Below are 24,784 nucleotides of genomic sequence, written 5' to 3' on the forward strand. Positions count from 1 at the left end.
ATTCACTAGAAAGACTGAAACGTCTGGGCACGGTGGCGCAGTGGTTAGCGCTTCGCCTCACAGCTAGAAGGTCCTGGGTTCGATTCCCACCGGGAAACGCTGTGGGAGCTGGGGGCGTGTTTCTCCCTCCACGTCATCAGCGCCCACACCCTAGGTGGGGTCGGCGATAGGGCCTTTCTGTGTGGAGTTTGCATGTTCTCCCCGTGTCTCCTAGGGTTGATACCCTCACAAAAATATGCAGTAATCCTGGTCTCAATAATGCCTCCCCCTGGCCAGCCGGGGCGCTTGATGGAGGGGAAAGGAACTGGTTGGAATAACGTGTTCCTTCCACGCGCTACGTCCATCCCGGGGAAATCCCCCTTGTCAGGTGAAAAGAAACAACTTGGACTACTCATGCATTGAAGGAAGCATGAGGTCAGTCCGTTGTCTCCCCAGGCGCGGCAGATTGAGAGCAGAGCCCAGGATTACATAGGCAATTGGCACTGGGTGAAAATGGGTTGCAAAATCGTGGGATAAAAATATATATATAAAAAAAAAAAAGACTGAAACGGTAGGTAGACCCAGGGACTGAAATCTAGTTTATTCACTAGATCAGAAGAAAATTAGCAAATACCTACTTTTGCGTTGGGTGCTACATGCACGCGCTCCGTGCATGTGATGGTAACGATTGGAACCGGGTTGCCACCAGCTGCTCAGATCTTTTTTCGGATTGAAGCTGCGACTTACGGGTGAGGAGTTATGTGTGTTTTATAATGGAGTCTAACCAGAATCATATCAAAGCAGACCCAGAATGGATCGTGCACTTCCGCGTTCACGTTCAGTCACATGATCTGCCACTGGAGGCAAGCAAGTGTTTCGAATGAAACACCTGTTTATAAAATCCGGCAAAAATAATGTATTTTGAGTTATTTTATAACAGAAATAGCCTATTCTGGTCAATCTACGTCAGTGGCCTAGTTGTCTAATTAATGATTCTCGTCAATCTATGTCTGTGGCATTAAATGAGTTAACAGGTGTCATGTTCAACACATGGATAACATCCACTATGTTTACAGCACCTTATCATTCATCATTGTTGATTCTTACATGCATAATTATCCTTATTTTTTATCTTGAATTATGTTTATAGCCATCATTCATGATATGGACAGCCCTTTATTCAATATCCAAGCTTTTCTTTTTTTAAACTGTATATTGGGTGCCATGGCATTGGTCCGAAGGTTCATTAGTCCGAAGGTACTATGCCTAACTCTAACTGTAACCCTAACCTTAACCTCAGTAACCCTAATTAAATTCGGACTAATGAACCTTCGGACCAATGGGCAGTCCCTGTATATTGAACATCTTCTTGTAAAACATAACGTTTAAAAGGTCTCTCTTTGTTCTTGGTGTGTGTGGTTATAAAACCTGCAGGTTCGCGCGGTGCGTTCTGCGAGGTGCGCTACAACGACAAGCGGATGCTGGACTTCTATAATAAACTGGGCTGCTTCGAGGTGGCCAAGATGGAGGGCTTCCCCAAAGACATCATCATTATGGGACGCAGCCTCTAAGAAGAGTTGAAACGCCGGCTGCACCAAGACTATGGCCCTGCACGGGGGGAGGAGAACACACCTCTGGTCTGGAGGGGGGGAGGGGAGGAGGGGGCTTTTCAACAACAAACAACAAAAAAAGAAAAAATGTGTCTGCTACCTTCATCAGACAAACTTTTGAGTTTTTATATTTCATAACCATGATCTGGGCCAGCCAGCCCAGAACAACCTGTTTTTAGATAGTGGATAGAAGAAGCACAGATTTCTGGTACTGTTTTCTGTTCCTATACGCGTTAAAAGAAATGGCTCCATTTTGGAATTAATTCCTTCTGAGAATCCACAAGCGGTCGAGGAGGCCCACGATGGAGTCAAGTCGTTCCCCCAAACACGGGCTGGGTCGGTTTGAATTGAGTCGGGATGAGTTTCCCCTCCTGCGTTGAATAGAGGGTGTGCACAGGCTTAAAGTGAATGGCAAATTGAGTGAGTTTAACATCGCTTAACACGTTTAATGCAATCAGATTGGACTGTTCTGTTTGGATGTATGGGCTGTCACCTGTCCAGAAAGTAGTTTTTTTTGCCACTCAGTAGGCGTTCCTGCATAACCTCCTGGTATGATGATGATGTCACGCGCATACCCTCTATTGTGAGGATGTCCAATGATCTCGCAGTGTCTGTAGCTCACAGAGGCACGCCAGCGGGTTCAAACATTAACACAACGGCTGCCACCATTCACTTACGCTTTATTTTGAAGAGCCCCGGAAGCGTCGTGCGTGTGCACGTGTGTGTATACACTGACGATCCAGGAAGGAGATCCGTTTGTTTACAAACGGTCGCGAAACTAAAATCCTAACCGGGGCCGACCATCACGGCATAGTGTCGCCGTGAAAACAAGCGGATATATCGGCCTCCTCGGCGTTATTTGCACCTTATTCAGAGAAAAAGACGTTTTTATGTTTCAGCATAGAATAGGAGTCAGTGGATAATGGCCGCTCGCTCTCCGTTGCTTCTGGCTGCGTTGCGTCCCGTAGCAAGCGTCTGAGATGCGCGTTACCATGGAAACCTTATCTGGTCTGTGAAGGAGTTTGGCTCAGGGGGCAGCCGTTGTGTTAAGGCTGGGTTACACTTAGATGTACCGGGAAAAATAGCCGATCTTGTAGATCTTGTATTTTTGGTGCGCGCGCCACCCGCGCACAACTAAGTGTAAATCAGGCGTTATCATGTATTCTGGCAGCTGCTACGTCCGTGTGGTCCCCAATGTGACATAATGCAGAGTCTCTGTCTCTGAAATATGAGACAAGTGTGAAAAAACAAGATGCTTCGTTGTCTGTGTTATCCCTGGAGACGGAGCTAGGAGACCGTTGTGTAGGCCAAGGGTCTTCAACAGGGGGTCCGGGACCCCTAGGGGGTCCTCAGAGTTACTACAGGGGGTCCTCCAAATCTTTGTGTGATAGAAACATTTTCCTCCTTTTTTTTATATTAACCACTTGAACCCTAGTGTCCTTATTCTGAGAGATTTAGCCAAAAATAGCAGATCTACAAGCTCACAACGCCTCACAGAAAGAGGTTTGGTGTAGAGGGGGGAAAAGAGCAGACTAATTACAGAGTGAAAGGTCAAGTTTATTAAGTATTGACGGTTCAAGTGGTTAAATATCTGAAAACACACATTGACATGAATCCAAAATACACTGACGATTGCGCTGTCAAACAATGAAACTATATGGAATCTATGAAAAGGTTGTGGGGGTCCCTGCTTCATCTCTCTCTCAACTAAGGGGTCCTTGGGCTGAAAACGTTGAAGACCCCTGGTGCGGGCTGTAAGCCAAGGTGATCCTGAAACCAGCAGGCCTTTGATTTGTCACAGTGTTTGACTGATTCATGCGGCGTGACTAGCATCCATATGCCAATAGATCTCTACTGCATATGGAAGATGGAAATATTATGGCTTGTTGTGGTTAGTTTGAGAGCCTGCAGTAATTGATCATCACTGTCAATGGATAAAGCTTACATCTAAATGACTGACTCCTCCCCACGGTCTGCTTGAGCAGAGGGAGAAGTTTCCATTGGTTAATGAACGTGATTTTAAGCCCTTACCTTTTCAGTGCTTTGCTTATTTTTTTTAGCCTTATGTTTTCAAACCTTTTCCTTAAATGTCCCTTTTCAACGCTCGCCTTTCAGTTAAAAGCCTTTTCTCTCTTTTTGTTTTACTTTAGTTTTACGCCACAGATGCCAGAGGAGTTTAGACATTGATTTTATTTCACGGCTTTTCTAAACCTGTGTCATTCAGACTCTGATAAAAACTGGTGACACGCGTTGGCCCATCGCTCGGCAAAGAGACGGCAAAAAGGTTTCAGAAATGTTTGACTTTTTTCTCTCTCATAAATTGTTCTTTCACCGGGTGTATGTTCTGAGCATCAAGCTCAGCCATCAGTATGCCTAGCTACGCTTAATTTATGTACTCCCATCACGGGACTGTGTCGCTCTCAGTTCATGTCGACTTTTATTTTATTTTATGAAATCCAAATAACATTTCTATTCTTTTAGGCCCTCAAGAGTCATGACAGTGTGTGGCTAACCTAAACAAGACCTGGGGCATTCAGACCATCGGCACTTAAAACCTCAGTGCAATGTAGACAAACATTGTGCAGGGGGAGTTTGAGGAATTAGATTGGTAAAATGTACGCTTAATTTATATTCTTATCGTAAGACGGTGTCACATGCCGAAAAGTAGCTTTAGTCTACTGAGCTCAGTCGAGCTAGCCTGGTAGCCTGTTCGGTTTGTTTTGTCTCTCTGCATCACAGTCTGGAAATGATTCAGTTGACTCGTATTTCAGGAAGCAAGTTGTGATTGGATGTTGTTCCAACGAATCAGAGTAGGGTTATCGTAGCAACGTCATCATAAACACACTCAGCACACTGGTGTGTTTGACAGACATCACCAAAGACCAATCGGAAGCCACGGATGTGTGAATCCCGCTTCTATGTCCCACCTCCCCTTGGAGATGGGAGGCTTTCCAGATTATGATACGGAGAAACAAAACAAATCACGGAACGGAGCTAACAGGCTGGCACCCAGGCTACAGTCGAGCTGGCAGATCGGCTATCTCCCATCGCACAACAGAGTCTACATCAGGCTTAAATACCAGAGTTATGAAGTTTGTACGCTCATAATAATAATGATAACCACTAAATCCACGCCCTGAAAACAGTGGCAGATCTGAGGTTGCGTTGTTCCTCAGCTCCACGTTCACACAACGACGCAGCTTCAGCAGACCCTTCTGCTCCGCTCGCCTGGTGATCGCTCACGTTGTCTTGTTTAATTGCATTCCTTCCTGCGTTGTTTTATTAACATGGCGTTGCACACTTACTCTCCAATGAATGTTCTCTCTGGTTTGGCCTCGGGGCCCTCAAGTGCAGTGGTTCTCAACCTGTGGGTCGGACCCCCCAGGAGGGTCCCCAAATGATTAACTTAATGTGAAACATTGTTTTCTCACTCAACAGTAAACACACCAACATAAAGTTTGAGTGTATAGAGGGTATCTGCACATTTCTATAGTGACAATTTAAGGACTTTTTAATACTAGATCTTCATGCTCACAACGCCTCATAAAACGCGAGACATGTAAAACGCGAGCATGTAGATCTGCTATTTTCACAATAGAATCGTGTTATACAAAATGTATTGCCTCAACTCTTAGTGCTCGTCAGGGTGGGGGGGGGTCCCCAGTTAAAATATGATTATTGTGGGGGTCGTGGCCTGAAAAGGTTGAGAACCACTGCTGCAGAGTGCACTTGTTATTTGTAGATCAGTGGTTCTCAAAGTTGCCGTCCAAATTTACCCTTACGGGTCCCACTGCAGCTGTACAGATCCATTTGTACACTCTTGATTTCTGGGGGTAAAGTTTGAGAACCACTGTTAAAGGACAACATTAGTTTTTTACAACAAGGGTTCATATTTTAGATTGTAATTAAAGAATATAAAAGATGGGTGTTACAATTATTTCATTTACTTCTTTCTATTGTTTTAGAGATTCTTATTTCAGTGGTTGGGGGCATGCGTACAAGTGGCTAAATATGTCATTTTACACGGAATAAGCCCATTCCCAAGATACAACACAACCTGGCTTTCATGGTTGGATGTGACTTATGGGGGCTAGAAGTGTTACTGTAAATAGCTATAAAGAAACTGCTGGCTTATTGTGTCTAAAAAGACATATTTAGCCACGGATTTGTACGGATGCCCCCATGCGTACGCATGCCCCACATTTTAGCACGGTAAACACGATAAAACAATAGAACGAAGCAAATGAAAACATTTTAACTCTCACTTTTTCTTTTCTTTAATTACAATCTAAAATATGAACCCTTGTTGTAAAAAAACAAAAGTTGTCCTTAAATGCAGAAGGTTACGAAATCCTGTCACCAAAAGTGGCGCTAATGATCACCCCCCCCCCCACCCCCCCCTAAAGAGTCGGGGGTTTGGAACAAAATATTTCTTTTAGGCCTTTTTCTTTCTTTTTTTTTTCTTTTTTTTTTTATCTTACGTCTTGAATGTTTTATACTCTTGATGCGTTTCGTTTCTGTTTATTGTTTTTTAGTTTTTTTTGTAAATCTACCAAGTAAAAAGGAAGAAAAAAAAAAGAAGGCACTTTTGAACCATAAAAGAAGTGCTCTTGAGTTGCTTATATTCTATGATTGACGGATCAGCAGTTTTTATTGTTTGTTTTCTCCTCATGCTCTTCTTCAGTAGATGCCTGCCAATGTGACGTTTTTGTTTTGATACTGTTGTACATTAATTCATTCATTCTAAAATGACGTGCATGTACAGGTATGAGTGAGGTTGTGTTGGGGTTTTTGCTGTGGCAGAGACCATTATTAGAACAACCTCATCTTATGATACATGAGGGGTGGGGAGGGAGGGGGGAGGGGAGAGAGCCCAGCACGTCCTGGGCTCTTATGGACATCCGTTCTCTGCGATGGTAGAACAGCCGGGGCCGGGCGATAATTATTATGACTTCAAATTCAAAACCAGCATCACGATTATTTCAAACTTTAGTCTCAATTTCGCTTAATGAACGATTATTAGGCCTAAAATTATTGAAAGCTTTAACTATTGAAAAATAGCAGATCTACAAGCTGCGAGCTTGTAGATCTGCTATTTTTGAAAAATCGTGAAAATCTGAATTTTTACCCGATTCTATAAAATGTGTCTGTGTCAGCAATCTGGCCAGCCATCGTCAAAGAAAAGGTCCTTTTCACTTAACTGGAGCTCAGTCTGTTCTTGAGAGACTGCTAGTTCAGTGGTTTCTCAAACCTTTTCATGTGAAGGACCCCCAAAATGATATTTATTTGGCCTATGATCTCAAAATATCTAGTTCCAGGGACCCCCCAGAAGCAAAATTTGAGTTACAAACGTTCGCTTTGAAAATACATAATAGTCAAAGATGTGCACACATTTTCACGACTTTTTCAAAAATAGCAGATCTACAAGCTCGCAGTGCAGAACTCGGTGCCGCGCTGTGAGCTTGTATATCTGCTATTTTTCACTGGTTAAAGCATTCAATAATTCTAGGCCTGAATGGGTTAAAAAGTAAGTGGAAGCGGATTTACAGGGGTCCATGTAGATCGGCTATATTCGTGCAACACCGTTGTACGACAAAGTATAATGTAATTTAAAGTGGTCGATCAGGAGGGATCCACATGATCATTTTGTTCTTGTCAATATGTTGATATGTAAGACATAAAAAAACATTAAAGAAAACCTGCTTCTCAATTAACCTTCATGAGCAAGGTCGATGTTCTTGGTTCTAGATGTGGGTTTTGATTTAAAAAAAATCTTTTGGTTAATTGCCCAAATGGTTTGGTCTTCAGCGGTGGTTCTCAAAGTGGCCTAAAGGCCTCTCCATACTTTGACCGAAATGTTCGGTGAGTTGTGTTTTCCGACGTGCAAATTTCTGAACTCTCGTTCGGTCCAATGCTTTTCAGAAGTCCCGAGGGATATCATTTTATGGTAGAAAAGGACCTTTTGACCGAAAACGGCGGTTTCGGTCGAAGTATGGAGAGGCCTTTATCCACCGACAAAGAACCGGTTCTGGTTCTTTGTCCCACCAATGGGATGAACCAGAGGTGAGCTTTTCCACCAAGAACCAGAGTTGGTTCCGAACTGTAAAGGTTGGTTCGGAACTGGAGCCACAAAATCCTTGTTTTTTCCAGTGAACCACCATCTGAACTGGGGGACAATGGCTCTGGTTCAATCTGGTGGAAACGCAAGCCGGTTGGCAAGAACGAACCAAGGTTCCAAGAAAGTTGAACCGGCACTGGTTCTGGAACCAAGGTTCTTTTGGTGGAAAAGGCCCCAAAGTGGGGTCCGGGGACCCCGGAATGGGTTCCATGGCATTTGGAAGCGGTTTTTCATCACACTGTCAGAGCAGGTTATGTAGACTTCACGTCTGCTGTATGATTACTATATAACAGAGGTTCTCACTAGGGCATTAACGACTTGTGATTTTTGCAAGTCGACTCGAAAGTTGAATTGAAGTCGACTATCGTTTGATGACGTCATCGCATCACACACGACCCCCCAATTATTTTGGGGGGGTCCCCAGATGATTAACTTAATGTGAAACATTGTTTTCTCACTCAACTGAAAACAAACAGACCATAAAGTTTAAGTGTATAGAGGGTATCTTCACATTTCTGAAGTGCCAATTTAAGGACTTTTTAATACCTCTAAAATGGCAAATTAAACATTGTCCAAATTGTCAAATATATAGAGGCAGAAATTAGATGGAATTATTATTATATAAGTGTGATGGAGAGAGTCGCAGCCCCGCCCAGCCTTGAAGCCTCAAAAGTCTAGTATCTCCCCCGGATGAAAGAGATGTCTCTTTGGTCTAGTGGTTAAGATATTGGACGTGACCCGGGTACGAACCCGGGTGGGGAGGTTCAGATTACCTCCGTTACATATATATTTTTTTTTTCAACTTCGACTTTCTCTGGTGGGAGTCGACTTGTGTAATGCCCTAGTTCTCTCACTTTTACATGTCAAGGACCCCCATAATTTTTGAGTATACAAATTGACCATTTGTACTCTCAGAGTTCCAGACCTGTTAGGGTCCATTTGGAACCCCCTGTAGGCAACCTTTGGCACGGTGCCAACATTGGCACAGGGGAGGGTGACCACTTAGCCTAGTAAACGACCAACTTCCGTAATCCAGTAGGATACAAATGAAATGGTTTCCGGAAGAGGGCGGGTACGAGGCTAGTGATCACTGACTGGCACACTGGCAGACGTGTGAGAGAGAGTCTAATGATCATTATAACAATGTCTTGACGATCCAAATATGTCAGAATCTTTGATGGGGTCTCATTAAAACGTATGGTGACATGGCTGTGTCACACTGACCATCTAGAACAGTGGTTCTCAACCTGTGGGTCGTGACCCCCAGGGGACCCCCCAAATTATTTTGGGGGGTCCCCAGATGATTTACTTAATGTGCAACATTGTTTTCTCACTGAACAGTAAACAAACCAACATAAATTTTAAGTGTGTCTATAGAGGGTATCTGCACATTTCAAGTGAAAATGTAAGGACTTTTTAATACTCTAAAATGTCAAATTAAACATTAGCCAAATTTTCAAATCTTAGTGGCAGAAATTGTGAAAATAGCCGATCTACATGCTCAAAACGCCTCGCAATCGCGAGGCGTTTTGAGCATGTAGATCTGCTATTTTCACAATAGAACCAACCGTGTTATACAATATTTTATGCCTCAACTCTAATGCTCGTCAGGTGGGGGGGTCCCCAGTTAAAATATGATTATTTTGGGGGTCACGGCCAGAAAAGGTTGAGAACCACTGATCTAGAAAATAAATACATGGCACTTCATTTCAAAAAAGGTTGCTGACCCCTGCCCTATAAGGAATCGTTAAGAGGGATTCATTCATTAAGTCAGGGATTGACACTAAGGCTTGCCCACCTGCCCCCGGCAGGTGAATAAAACTTCCGGGCAGGTCAAGTTTGCTTTCAGGTTGCCCGACCAGGCAAGTGCTCATTTGAGAAGGGGACGCAAGCGTCTATAAACACAAGACCAGATATCTGTCTAAACACCTGAACGGGTCTTCTGGTCAGTGGAATATAAAATAATAGCACTGTTTACATATAGTATAATGTGCTACACTTAAAAATGTAAAACAAGGGTGAAACCATAGACATATTCAATCATAGCTATGTAGGTATTTGGAATTGAGGTACAGTATGACATTTCTTATCGCGCAGACCCAGAAAGTAAAGAAATAAGTGTTAAATTGAGCGCTAAATAAAATCTTACCTATCATTTTATAATGGACGATTTACTTTTCGGGCAACTGGGTATGACCTTTGGGCAAGTAGAACATGACCTGTACTTGCCCTACGGGCAAGTGCCTCTGAGACCTTAGTGTCAACCCCTGATTAAGGAACCGGAATCGTTCAAATCCAAAAGGATCCAAACCCCAGGGCAGGGACTCAGGGAGGGAGGGTTCTAAATGCTCCTCGAGACTGAGCGGGTACAAATGGATCCACGGGGGCCATTTTGTTTCCATTTGCACACACTGAGTTCTGATGGTCCCTTGAAATGTAAGGTTTTGAGAACTTGTCTTCAGCATTCTGTTCGTTCAGCTCCAAACGCCCTGCTCAGAAAGGAGGTTGTCTGTGAAAAGTACCGTTTATGATTTCTCTTATCGGTTTTTGAGATGGATGTTTCAACGCTCCCTTTTTAAAAATGGTTCATTTTGCAGTCTTGCGTCGAGGCTTTTCATCTTGGGCCAAGTTCAGTGTGACTGACGAGCTTAGCTGGAAATTGAGAGGGCTTTAGAAGATTGTACATTTTATTTTGGATTCTGCCTTGTTTAAAGAAACCTGGGCTGGAGAGGGGAGGGGTGGGGGGCTTCATAAAGGTAACAATTTATGTAAGATTTGTATGTAAGATAAGATTCATAACTAATAAACCATTATAAGTGTTTCTTCCCTTTTTGTCGTCGACTCGTGGCTGATATAAACAACTGTGGATTTTGATGCAGGTTTAACTTGGAATTTCTCCCCAAGTTAACCACTTTTTAAATAGTCTGGGATCACTTCACTTTTCGGGTTTGTAACCGGTCTGGAGCGGAAACCACAAAACGTCATCTTGTAGTATTCAAAGGACTACAATTTGCCGGAAAGATCAAACCGGATTCAGTTTTAACCCCAAATATTCCCCTGCACTCAAGGACATACTTTTAGGGCCTACCTAATAAACTCCTTGTTGCAGAGTAGTTTTGCTTTTGAAAAATAAGTTTGGTATATGCATCTTTTAGTCCAACTTTTAGGGACTAACAAGACTACACTAGGCTACTCGAGCATTTTAATAGGGATTGGGGAAACCAACGGAGGGAACCAAATCAAAGCGACGCCGCTTCTTCTAGTGGTTTCCGCGCTCTAGGCGGAAACCAAACGGCCTGTTGTGAACGAACACCAGGCGAGAAAGCCTGGTGGGCGAGGTTACTTTTTAAGTGGTTAAAATCATTGCTGTGATGTTGTATTAACAAATGTTATGGACTTTAAAATAACGTGTGACAGAAGATCTTGTGTAACATGACGTCACAACACAAGGGAAATGAAGGAATCCAAGAACCAGTTCAAAACTTTTATATTCACACTTTCTCCAAACATACAAAACATGTCCACTCCACAAGATTGTCATCTCACAGAGCAAGGATATCGTCGTTGTCGGTGAAAACCTTGTCCAAGACGTTCGTTTTGTATGTATCATTTTAAAAATGATCTGAACTAGTGAAAACAGCCGATGGTGCAAGGCGTTGTGTGCTTGCAGATCTGCTGTTTTCACTACCTTTGTGCGACGGCCTTGTATGATGAAGCAGGGCTTTACTGTGTGAAAAAACGTACAAATTTGAAACTTGGGAGGTACGGGATTTCTGCCCCAGAGTGGCGATATATAAACAGAGGGCACACGGTCACATCGCACTTTTATTTTACCTATGAGGGCAGATTCTGACAATGCATTTCAATGGGAATGTAGCTTTCTTTAGCAGAAATCCGCAAATGGCAGCAAACCACTCCATTCCCATTGAAATACATTGTCGGAATCCTCCCTCATAGGTAGAATAAAAGTGCGGTGTGACTGTGCCCTTAAAGGACAACATTGTTTTTTTTACAGCAAGGGTGATTTTAATTATTTAGATTTGCATGCAAGTGGCAAAATATGTATTTTTAGACACAAAAATCCCATCCCCAAGATGCACCGCAATCTTTCATGGGCAGATGTGACTTGTGGCTGGTGTAAATAGTAAAAGAAAAAAAAAATGCCGGCTTGTCTAAAAAGACATATTTAGCCACTTGCACACATGCCCCCACCTACTGAAATCAAAATACAAAAATCGCTAAAACAATAGAAAGCAGTAAATTAAAACATTTTAACACTCATCTTTTCTTTTCTGTAATTACAACCCTTGTAAAAAAAAAAAAAAAAATTGTCCTTCAATCTGAGAAATGTTGTTAGGCAGAACCATGGTTTTGAGGGCAGGGAGATTACTTTTCCAAATCGTTGTTCCCCATCGCACAAAGTCCCTCAACATGCAAAACACACAAATTATTATTATTTCTTTTTACTGTGAAAGACTCATTTCACCCAGCAACTGTTGGGTGATTTATGTCACAGCATATAAGACTGAATAAATCAATATCAAAATGGTGGTCCAACTAATCTTGGGACGTCCTGTCTGCAGTCAAACATACTGCCAAGGCAAAGAGTCCTCCAACCAACAGAGGAAGTTATTAGAAAATGAAAAAAGGTGAACCTGCCTCCAAAACGGCAACTATCTTTATATGTACGTTTTGCCGAAAATGATCTCCCCTTTCGGAACCTCTCCCTCCGCTTTACAGCTCCGATATGAGGTTCCTGCTCCTTACATTCTTCCCGGCGATAGTTCGCCACGTTTTTAACAAATCTTACCTTCACCAAACATCGTATCCAAAAAGTAAAGGTCCCATACCCGTCTCTCAGTTGTCTACTTTTTTAGCGGTGGAGAAAATCCAAGTGATGTGTCGAAACAATACTTTTAAAATCGCTTGTTTTGTCAGCCAGTTCTATGTTTTTCCCAGTGAAATTTTACGGAGGCAGTAATGCGCACACGCGCCTGGCCTAATCTGTGTTGCAGAAATGTTTGGCCACCAAGCTGTCGGGGCGAGAAAAATGGCCACCGGCTGACGAAAACATGACAAAACAAACGATTTAAACATATGAGAGACCGGTATGGGACCTTTACCTTTTGGATACCATGTCTGGTAAAGGTACGAATCGTTAAAAACTGGGGGAACTATCACAGGAAAAGTCTCATATGGGCTCGTAAGGAGCAGGAACCTCGTCTCTGAGATGTATAGCGGAGGGAGAGGTTCCGAAAGGCGCTAGCCGAAAACAGACAAACCACAAACGTCCACAAGATGTTGTAGATCACCTATATTCGGCACGCAACCCTGTATAAATGAAGAATGACTCAAACAGCATGTTACTTGTTGTTTCATCGCTTCAGGCATGGTGCATTAGTAGATGGTTGGTTGTTTCTACATAAAATGTGTCCATTGGGTAAAGTACAAAAGGGTCACGGTGTCTCTTAAAATCCAACGGTGAGTGGTGTTGGATTTTTAACAACACTGCTTAGTGCACTTCTTCTTCTTGGCCGGTTTGACGGGCGACATCTCCTCCATGTCTTCGTCGTCAGAATCAGACAGGTCAGAGTGTTGCTCCTCCGAGGCTGTGGGGGAACAAGACAATGTGGTCACTGCTCCAAAAGACAGGAACCTTTCAGGTCAAGCTAAGACACGCGTTAAAAGCATGCGCAGACCTGAACAAAATGTGCAATACCACTTTAGTTAAGTGAAGAACAAATCTGTGGCTGTTCAAAGTTGAACCGATTTAATTCTTGAACCGTAGCATCCCTACGGCAAACAAAACAAAAATATATAGGACTCTACAAGCTCACAATGTGTAGTGTTGCGAAAGATTGTAGACATTTATGAAAAAGCAAAAAAGATTAAGCAACGATATGTTGTTATATTTACTAGGTGTCAGTATTACCGATGAGGTGCAGACCGCTGACAGTGACCACATGTTATATTTATCATTTACTAGGTGTCATTATTACCGATGAGGTGCAGACCGCTGACAGTGACCGGTCCTGATCCAGACTTCAGCCTGATGGTGACGGGAGCCCTCAGCTCAAACTCTCCCAGACACACCTGATGGAAACACAACCACAACAACACCACTTACAGCATGGGTCTTCAACAGGGGGTCCGGGACCCCTAGGGCAGGGGTGGGCAACTTTGATGATGGAGGGGGCCACTATATGTTCACCTCACTTCAGAGGGCCACAATGCATAATTATACAGTCAAAAATATCAAAAATAGCCGATCTACAAGCTCAAAACGTGTCGCACCGCGACGCGTTTTGAGCTTGTAGATTGGCACATTTTTGATATTTTTTTATTGGAATCCTAAATTAGGTTTAGCTATGTTTTAATTGGAACCCTGAAAAGCAACATTTTTATTTCATTTCATATATGTTCTTTTGCTATCTTTATGAATTCAAATACATTGGACATTTAAAAAAGTAAGCTACTAATACTAATATGGACCGAAGTAATGAAAGCAGGTCATGTTCGCATGTTTGTTTGTCAGCTGAAATCAATAATATATCAGTATTCCGATATTAACCTGTGGGCCGCATTAAGTGAAGGTGGGGGCCGCATGTGGCCCCCGGGCCGCCAGTTGCCCATGTATGCCCTAGGGGGTCCTCAGAGTTACTACAGGGGGTCCTCCAAATCTTTGAGTGATAGAAACTTTTTTTTTCTCCTTGTTTATAATAACCACTTGAACCCTAGCGTCCATTTTCTGAGAACTTTAGCCAATAATAGCAGATCTAAGTGATCTAGATTTTTGGCAAATAGGTTTGGTGTAGAGGGGAAAAAGAGCAGATCCAAGCTCTGCTGCCGTACACTTTCCACATGTGGCTGCAGGAAATCAGCTGCAAGTTACTGTACATAAATATAATGCTGTGATATAACCTGCTGCACATAGAACACACTGAAGTTATTTGCAAAACAGTTATGTACTGTACAGTAGCTACTACTGAACAAAATGCTGTTGGTGTGTACATTATACCAAACTTTATGCACATTTATGCATGTTCCGTTATTCTCTCTTCGCTCTTTTGCACTCTTCTTTCTTTTCCCAAATCTTTTTATGTCATTGTCTTTATTATTACCCCCTTTTTTGTTGCTGTTATTTTATATATACCACTGCATTGTCTGAAGGAAGCCAAACCAAAACAAGTTTTACTGTTATGTACCTGTACAAAAGATGTAACAATTACGGTAAGTACAACCTTGATAAATTGAAAAACCATCCACATATCATAGGCAGACAGTTGATGTTAGGTTACATACCATAGGCAGACAGTTGATGTGAAGGTTGGCGATGGGCACAGAGATGGTCTTTCCTTGGTGGTTCATGGCTGTGACCTCCACCATGTTGCACTCCTCCTTGGCACCTTCTCCCAGACAGACCTAATGCACACAACACAACATGCACTATGGTTTAGGTTTACGTCAGTTCAAAGAGCAATGTTGTTCACCAACTCTAACAACAATGACTTTATACTCATCCACCCACCGTTCTTAGTTCCAGGAAATGTTCCAGGTCTTCCTCATCGTCTCCTTGGAAAGTGTAGAAGGGAACTTTAGTGGACAGTTCACAACCTGGGGAGAGATGACAACATGACTAACATGTTAATAACGCTCTATATAATGTTAACTTTAGTGCACAGTTCACAACCTGGGGAGAGATGGCAACATGACTGTAGGTGTGGGCGATATGGTGATAAATATCGTTGACACGATACAATGTCTCCACGATATGCCTTTTCACCCTGCTAGAAAAACCAGCACAGACCAGCACAATTTTCATGCTGGTCTGTGCTGGTTTATGCTGGTTCATGCTGGTCTGTGCTGGTGCTGGTGCTGGTCTATGCTGGTCTGTGCTGGTCCCATGCTGGTCCACCAGCACAGACCAGCACCAGCACAGACCAGCATGAACCAGCATAAACCAGCATAGACCAGCACAGACCAGTACAGACCAGCACCAGCACAAACCAGCACATGTTGTGTTTTACTGCTGGTCTGTGCTGGTGCTGCTGCTGGTCCAGCATAGACCAGCACCAGCACAGACCAGCATGAACCAGCATAGACCAGCACAGACCAGCACCAGCACAAACCAGCACATGTTGTGTTTTACTGCTGGTCTGTGCTGGTGCTGGTCCAGCACAGACCAGCATGAACCAGCATAGACCAGCACAGACCAGCACCAGCACAAACCAGCGCATGTTGTGTTTTACTGCTGGTCTGTGCTGGTGCTGGTGCTGGTCCAGCACAGACCAGCATGAACCAGCATAAACCAGCACAGACCAGCACCAGCACAAACCAGCACATGTTGTGTTTTACTGCTGGTCTGTGCTGGTGCTGGTCCAGCACAGACCAGCACAGACCAGCACCAGCACAAACCAGCGCATGTTGTGTTTTACTGCTGGTCTGTGCTGGTGCTGGTGCTGGTCCAGCACAGACCAGCATGAACCAGCATAAACCAGCACAGACCAGCACCAGCACAAACCAGCACATGTTGTGTTTTACTGCTGGTCTGTGCTGGTGCTGGTCTGTGCTGGTGCTGGTCTGTGCTGGTCTGTGCTGGTCTAAGCTGGTCATATACAAATAGGGACAAACACCCATTTTAACTAACAGGTTCCGGTGGCGCCGAGGATAAGTGCAGGACTGAAGTGCCGGAGGTAGTAAGTTCAAATCCCACTCACACCCACAATGTCAAAAATAATGTCACAATTTAATATGGAATACAGAACAGGATTCAAGCACCAGAGCAAAGAGCAAATTAAACCAGCAAAGACCTGGTCCACTTCTCAGGGGGGTCCCCTGGGGGTCCCTGACCACACCAGCACAGACCAGCGCAGACCAGCACCAGCACAGACCAGCAGCGCTGGTCTGTGCTGGTGCTGGTCTGTGCTGGTTCATGCTGGTTTAGATGGTGGGACCAGCACAACCAGCACCAGCACCAGCACAGACCAGCTAGAAAACACAACATGCGCTGGTTTGTGCTGGTGCTGGTGCTGGTCTTACTGCTGGTCTTGTGCTGGTTTTTCTAGAGATATCGTATATATATCGTGATACAATGAGGGAGCCTTGTAAAAATAAATCCTGTTGAATTGTTAATACAGAGAATTATTTAAACCTGCATTGTTGTCTCTCCTTAACTCTGTCTCTGACAGTATATAAATGAAAGTTAAATATATGATGACAAGAGCAGTGACAAATTGAGCTGATCATATTAGGCTACCCATGATGATTACACATTTGGTTTGATTTAAACCATTGATTGATTGATTGATTGAATAATTTATCAGAAGTTTTGCATAGGAAAAAAGTACAGTTTCATGACAGCACAAATCACTGGTACAATGTCAACTAAAAGGAGATCCTACACAGTAACCACTTTATGTATCTCATATAACATTGAAAGACGGATAGAACACAGTACTTTACAAAGGATAACATCAATTACAAAAAGGGGGGAAAAACTGTCATAATAATATGATGACACCAGTGACAAATGTAGCCCTGAATACAGCACGGTATATGACCGTCCTGTATTCAGGGCTATGACAAATGGAGCTGATAATTATTACACATGATTACAAGTTTGGTTTGCTTTAAGCCATAATGAACATAAGTATAACATGTAAACCGTGTGTGAACACATTGTTCAACAACATGCTGTTCACTGTCTGTCTGTCTGTACAGAACAACCCACGTGTGCGACAGCCTGCCAGCAGTGTGCAGGGTGTAAATGTGCTCATTTCTTACTGAACAGGAAGTTCTCCAGCTTGGATCCTCCTCCACTCATCCCCTCCGAAGACTCGTCGTCGTTGAGAGACATGCTGTCCCGCAGATCGATAGGAAAATGATCGATTAGAGCTTAGAGATGATCAGAAGAATGTGATCAGTTCAATGGAGAGAAGCATAGGAGAGAAGGAACAACACTTTTAGCGTCGCAGGCTATGAGCGTAGGGTGTGTCGTCATCGTTGTGCGCCGTCAAGCCCCGCCCACAGCCCACAGTAGAGTAGTTCGTCAAAAAAAAAAAAAAAAGAGAAAAAAAACATGTGTGAAACATTTCAAACAAACATTTGACATCATGTAGTGTCCATCAAAGTAGCCTATGAAGTGTGGTTGTGTTTGTACTTTGTAGTAGTCTACTACAAAGTATTTTAAAATAACTACTAGTTATTTTTAAAATTACAGTCCAATGTCCTTGATTGACGTCGCACAGTAGTAGCCTTATTCCCCTGGCTGGTAAGTGTATTTATTTAATTTATTTGGGATCCCCATTAGATGATTTATTTGGTCTAACTGTTGTTATGTTGTGGTACTGGGCTAGCCTGGGGTTCCAGGCCGCACAACACCACCCCCTGGCGGTGGCAGGCTAGTACTGAGCTACATCCTGAAATGTGAGACTTTCACATGTCCTCCCTTGTCCTCCCTTAACCCGAAAACAACTTGGCATCTGGCGGTGGTTAAGTGAACTGCAAACTCTGCAGCTCAGTTGCCTAGATTAGAACAGTGGTTCTCAGACAACCTGTGGGTTTGGGGACCCCCAGGGGGGGTCCCTAAATTATTTTGGGGGGTCCCCAGATGATTAACTTAATGTGAAACATTGTTTTAACAGTAAACAAACCAACATACATTTTAAGTGTACAGAGGGTATATATGCACATTTCTAAAGTGACAATTAAGGACTTTTTAATGCCTCTAAAATGACAAATTACCCATTGCCCATTGTCAAATATTAGAATTCTCAAAATATTAGAGGCAAAAATTCGAAATTGTGAAAATAGGAGATCTACATGCTCACAATGCCTCGCAACACTGGCCTAAAATAACATGGGGATGGTAGTCCAGTCATTTTAGGCCAAAATTAGGCCAAACCTGGAACAAATTGCAATAGTAGCAAACTCAACTGATTTTGTATCCTCAATATGTCCTTAGTGAGGGAAAAAAAGTCCCAAGGAATCCCATCGGGGCAAAGTTTTGAAAACGACCTATACCTTCACTTACTATACACTACAATATAAAGGAAAAAATGACTGAAAAAAGATCTGCTTTAAGTGGGATGTGAGGGGTCAAACTAGGGGTTTTTAATTATTCTGAATCCATTGCAATCATTTGTTTTGCACGAAAAACATTCCTTGGGCCAGAAATGGCCACTCAAAACTAGGGATGTCCCGATACCACTTTTTTGCTGACCGAGTACGAGTACAAGTACTTCATGTTGAGTACTCGCCGATACCGAGTACCGATACGAGTACAATTAATAATACAAAATGTATTTAAATTACGCTTTTTTTTTTCCCTCTAAAAAAATATATTATCCAATTTATATATCCGCATCCATCCTCATCGGCAACTATAACATAATGTCAAATTATTCTTTTTTTTCTGGTATTCTCAGAAATGCATTCATTGATTTAGCCCACAGCAATCTGAGTTCCCAGAGGTCATTTCTTCCGCCACTAGGTGGCGAAGCCCACAGAATCTCTATTCTCTTCAATCAATCGTCTTTTTTCAGCTGTGCTACACTGGCAGGCAGGCACGTACACACATTGACAATTTGACATCAAAGGGGGCTTGAGCCCCTGCCAGATCAGTCTGTAAAAAGTGTCCATGAATGCATTTTTTTACTATGGTAAAAAATGCAAATGTCCCCGGGCCCTTTCCATACCATAACTGAAGGCTGCATTCAAGAGAATTGTCCACCAAAAGGCCTTCTAGAAATATCAGCCCCTGCCTCTCTAAAATGTCTCTGCACGTCCCTGCAGACAGACACACTTCACCGAGAGAGCGAGCTTTCAAGACAAGAGCGACAGTGACAAACAAACAAACACACACACACACAGCTTTCTAGTGGGAAGTTTAACTTACCTACAGTAGCCTATACTTTGCAATTTGCGTGAGGTGGTGAAGGATATATGAAAGAGATTCAACTTTAGAGGTAAGTTTAGCGCAACAAGGCATGCCGTGATGCTGATGCCTTTAAGTGGTCGCAGCTGTATCGTTGGAGCACTGGTGCCTCGTTCGCAGTGCGGCACTGTGAGCTTGCATATCTGCTATTTTTCAATAGCAAAAGTATAAAATAATTAAGGCCCTGGCTTTCACCTTGAGCCCTAGTAACTCAGTCCCACTTTTCTCCCCCTTGTGACGCCCCAGCAGAGTATCGGGCGCTGCCGTGAGAAGTATCTGGCGAGTACGAGTACAGCAAAATAGGGTTGTATCGGGTCGAGTACCGATACCACGAGTACCGATACCGCATCCCTACTCAAAACGTCAATTTTCATCAATTTTCATCAATTTTCAGTCTTTTGGGGTCCGTTTTTAGCCCAAGTAATGTTTTTCATGCAAAACAAATGCTTGCAATGGATTCAGAATAATTAAAAACACCTAGTTTGACCCCTCATATCCCACTTAAAGCAGATTCTTTTTCAGTCATTTTTTCCGTTATATTGTAGTGTATAGTAATTGAAGGTAGGTAGATCGTTTTCAAAACTTTGCCCCGGTGGGATTCCTTGGGACTTTTTTTCCCTCACTAAGGACATAATGAGGATACAAAATCAGTTGAGTTTGCTACTATTGCAATTTGTTCTAGGTCTAACCCTAAAATGACTGGACTATGGGGGGGTAAGTGGTTCTCAAAGGTTTTCATTTCAGACCCCCAGTTTGACCTGCATGCATTAAACCACACACCTCCATAAGGGTACATTTGGTTCCATTTGTACACAGAGACACATTAATGGTCCATTTGGTTCAGATCAGTCATTTAACTGGAGGACCCCTTGGGACACTATCCAAGTTAAATGAACATGTCCTTGGCCTCTGAGATGTAGTGGAGTAGAAGTACGAAGTATTGTAAATTGTATTATCCTGAAGGAAAGTAAAAAGTACAGTACTTGAGTACATGTACACAGATACTTTTTACACCAGTGGTTCTCAACCTTTTCAGGCCGCGACCCCCCCAAATAATGAAGCAATAAGCAACAAGAGGCGAGTGGTTACCTGGTATTTTACACCGGCTGAGAGGCGTAGGGAGACACAAGGCGCAGCCGAGTGCCTCCAACCCTCTCAGCCGGTGTAACATACAGGGTAACCACAAGCCTCACGTGTCTTATTGCTTTTCTAAAATGGTTACAATATGGCAACATGAAAAATCATAGACCTGTACCAATTAAAACTGTTCTATTTCACAAATAATACACAATAAGGTCTGCTCTGCAAGAAAGTAGTCCCCGGGTACAAGAAAGTAGTTCCCGGCCAGGCTGCAGAAACAACACAGGTGAATTGGTGCACTGTGGAACACTGGAAAGAAATGACGCACCTGGGTTTGATATAAACTGATTCAAGGTGTGGGTTATAGTCTCATATACCACAGCAACCAGCCAATCAGAATCAAGGAATGGAACTAGCCGTTTTGGAATCATATTTTAACAACACGTCTAAAGATCGTCTAGCGATTCTTTTTGACATGCTCACAACACCTTTAGTCAGGGAATTTTAGCAGGATACCTGTCAAAGCTGGGAATACATTTGTTACCAAACGATTTCTTCACCAATGTGTTCGTAAAGGTGTCTAGTAACATATCTAACAAAGATTGAAATTCAACATCCCTAGGAGAATCTTTGACAGCTAGGGTAATTCTGTGTCTCATTCACTATACTATAAGGGAAAAAATTACTCCCAAAAAATATGCTTTAAGTGGGATGTGAGGGGTCTAACTAGGTGTTTTTAATTATTCTGAATCCATTGCAAGCATTTGTTTTACACAAAAAACATCCATTGGGCCAAAAACACCCCCAAAGAACGATGGTTTAGTTTGGTGATGAGTCATCACTTTTCACAGTTGTATCGGGTCCATTGTTGGCCCAAGGAATTTTTTCGTGCAAAACAAATGCTTGCAATGGATTCAGAATAATTAAAAACACCTAGTTAGACCCCTCACATCCCACTTAAAGCATATTTTTTCCACTTAAAGCATATTTTTTGGGAGCCATTTTTTCCCTTATAGTATGTCACTGATTTACTATGACACTATATATAGCACATTGAGTCCAACTAGTAGTGCTTCTCAAATGTTTTGTTTGAGTGTACAACCGGAACCAAATGGACCCATACGGGTCACTCGCAAGAGTTAGAACTGTTAAGGTCATTCAGGGATGTCTTTGTTTATGGTAAAGATTCTCCTAGGGATGTTGAATTTCAATCTTTGTTAGATATGTTACTAGACACCTTTACGAACACATTGGTGAAGAAATCGTATGGTAACACATTTATTCCCAGGTTTTATTAATATTCCCTGACTACTTGCAACGCGAAGCGTTGTGAGCATGTAGATCGGCTATTTTCACAATTTCTGCCTCCAATATTTGAGAATTTGGCCAATGTTTAATTTGTAATTTAAAAAAAAGTTTATGTTGGTTTGTTTACTGTTGAGTGAGAAAACAATGTTGCACATTAAGTTAATCATCTGGGGACCCCCCTCCCCCCCCCCAAACTGACAGATTGGGAACCAGAGCTTTCCCACCATTGCTCTCTTCTGATCAGGAGGGCCGCTGGGTTCCAACGCTATGGACTCCAGCACTTAGTTAGCTTTACTGACTCTGTAGCTTTAGTGTTTTAAGTGGTTAAAGTGGCGGCCTGCGAGAGAGAGAGCAGAAACAGAGAGTTGTGGGCAGTAAATTGGGTCAGCGGTGCTCTTCATTAGACTCCCCTGCACAGGGAGGCCACGGGCTGTTCCCTCTGTCCCAGGGACGTGCTGGGCCCCTGATTCAGCCCGGGAAAAAGAGTTGGAGAGGCCCTCATTTCTTTTGTTGAGTTATATTTTGTCGTTATCGGGTGGAAACCTCATATGTCCAAAACCGTTTGTTTTGTATTTATCATTTTAAAAATGATTTAAACTAGTGAAAACAGCCGATCTACAAGCACAAAACGCCTCGCGGTGCGAGGCGTTGTGTGCTTGTAGATCTGCTGTTTTCACTACTTTTGTGCAACGGCCTTGTATAATGAAGCAGGGCTTTGCTTTGCGAAAAAATGTATACTTGGAGATACGAGGTTTCTGCCCGACAGTGACGATTTACTTTGTTGGCCGCATAGCCTCCAAAATGGAACAAAGGCCGACATTTCTTTTTTTTTTTTTTCAAATGGCCGGCCTGGACCAGCCGGGAATGAACCGGCCGTTCGGGAGTTGTCCCGCTTTTCCCAATGGCCAGCACGTCCCTGCTCTGTCCCACTGATAGGCTACACATGGAAGGGCAGAGGAAACGTACACACACACACACACACACACACACACACACACACACACACACACACACACACACACACACACACACACACATGCACGCACACACTCACAGAGGCACACAATAGGCCCTCAAAGTACATTATCCCTTTATGTATTTTATTTTATGGTATTCTCTATATCCTAGGGATGGGCTCCCACATGAAGTGCAGTGAACTAGATGATTTCCTGTGAGCACTGGGGGAAATGTTTCTATATCTCTGGTCCATAATAGTGTCCTCTATATCAGGGGTTTTCAAAGTGGGTGACGGGGCACCCTGGGGTGCCGTGACGGCAGTCCAGGGGTGCCGCGAGATAATTTGATAATATTTGAAATTTAATTGGACACTTGAAAAAATATTTAGTATCATTTTAAACTTGAAGTACAAAGTTATTTTCAGTCAGTTCTAACCAAAATGGCTGTTATCTCAACGTTTTCCTCGCAAACATAATCACTAGAATATCGTCACTGTCGGGCAGAGACCTCGCATCTCCATGTTTCAATTGTGTATGTCTTTTGGTAAAGCAAAGCCCTGCTTCATCATACAAGACTGTCGCACAAAACTTGGGGTGCCCTGAGATAAAAAAAAAAGTTTGGGAACCCCTGCTCTATATGTACAGTATGTAGCACAAATAAATATGCACTGAATAACAGTATTTGCAGTAACCTCTATATTACTCAGTAACACATATTGGAAGGGATTACAATTGCCAAAAACTGTAATTACCCACAATCCAACTCCCAAGGCATTGAGTACCAGATTTAGTCTTTTTCACGCACGCACGCACGCACGCACGCACGCACACACACACACACACACACACAGACTTCAAATCCAGTGCCATGATCACTGAGTTGTGGCCATTTGAAGTGTTAAACACTGATGTAACACTGCTTTGGTGCCCTATTGGAGTACCGGTAATTTGCTTCACAGACAGTAATCCAACACATGAATATCATACATGAACACAGAATCCACATCTCCCACTCTATGGATCATGGGGTAAAAGCAACAGATACGCTGCTATTGCTTTTTCTTTCTTGTTGCTGCAACGTCAACACGTTGCATAACGGGACATAACGATGAAATCTGGAATATGTCATAAATTCTGATGTGTACTTGTTGAGTAAGACTGTGTGGACATCAAAGTAAAGTTCCAGTCCAGTGAAATGTTTCTCTAAAGTTATGGCCGGGTGGGGAACCCATGCATGCATGAGCTCCCCATTGTGCCGTGTTGTTGCCAAAATCCTGTTCTCTGACACTAGAAATAGTTTAATCACCAACACATCCAGTTAAGACCATCATCTCTGTCCCCAGTTTAATGTCGTTGTGAGGGGCACAGCACAGTTTAATGTCATTCTGAGGGGCACAGAACAGTTTAACCCATTTAGGATAGGAATTGTTGAATGCTTTAACCAGTGAAAAATAGCAGATCTACAAGCTCACAGCGCGGCACCGAGTGCCGCGCTGCGAGCTTGTAGATCTGCTATTTTTGAAAAAGTCGTGAAAATGTGTGCAAATCTTTGAATGTATGTATTTTCAAAGCGAACGTTTGTAACTCAAATTTTGCTTCTGGGTGGTCCCTGGAACTAAATATTTTGAGATGGGGGTTCGTGGCCAAATAAATATCATTTTGGGGGTCCTTCACATGAAAAGGTTTGTGCACCACTGACATAGTAGTCTCTCAAGAGCAGACTAACTGAGCTCCAGTTAAGTGAAAAGGACCTTTTCTTTGACGATGGCTGGCCAGATTGCTGACATAGAAACATAGG

The 24,784-nt window shown here is 42.9% G+C and overlaps 2 protein-coding genes across 2 annotated transcripts in view; one reads left to right on the forward strand and one right to left on the reverse strand.

Moving 5' to 3' along the window:
* Positions 1-5,969, forward strand: part of oga (O-GlcNAcase) — a 45,867-nt gene extending 39,898 nt beyond the window's left edge. The window contains exon 18 of the mRNA XM_080741031.1: positions 1,414-5,969. Within this exon, the coding sequence (XP_080597157.1) occupies positions 1,414-1,550 (137 nt within the window). The 3' untranslated portion in view covers positions 1,551-5,969. The remainder of the gene's footprint in view (positions 1-1,413) is intronic.
* Positions 5,970-11,177: 5,208 nt separating this feature from the next.
* npm3 (nucleophosmin/nucleoplasmin, 3) lies at positions 11,178-17,652 on the reverse strand. The gene is made up of 5 exons (XM_080740521.1): positions 17,491-17,652; positions 15,236-15,321; positions 15,010-15,129; positions 13,707-13,800; positions 11,178-13,316 (listed from the first exon to the last, which is right to left on the reverse strand). The coding sequence occupies exons 1-5, from the start codon at positions 17,561-17,563 to the stop codon at positions 13,207-13,209; spliced, it is 483 nt and encodes a 160-aa protein (XP_080596647.1). The 5' UTR covers positions 17,564-17,652; the 3' UTR covers positions 11,178-13,206.
* Positions 17,653-24,784: the final 7,132 nt, after the last annotated feature.

Source organism: Nannobrachium achirus, assembly GCF_963921795.1.
Source record: "Nannobrachium achirus genome assembly, chromosome: 13".
NCBI classification, from domain to species: domain Eukaryota; kingdom Metazoa; phylum Chordata; class Actinopteri; order Myctophiformes; family Myctophidae; genus Nannobrachium; species Nannobrachium achirus.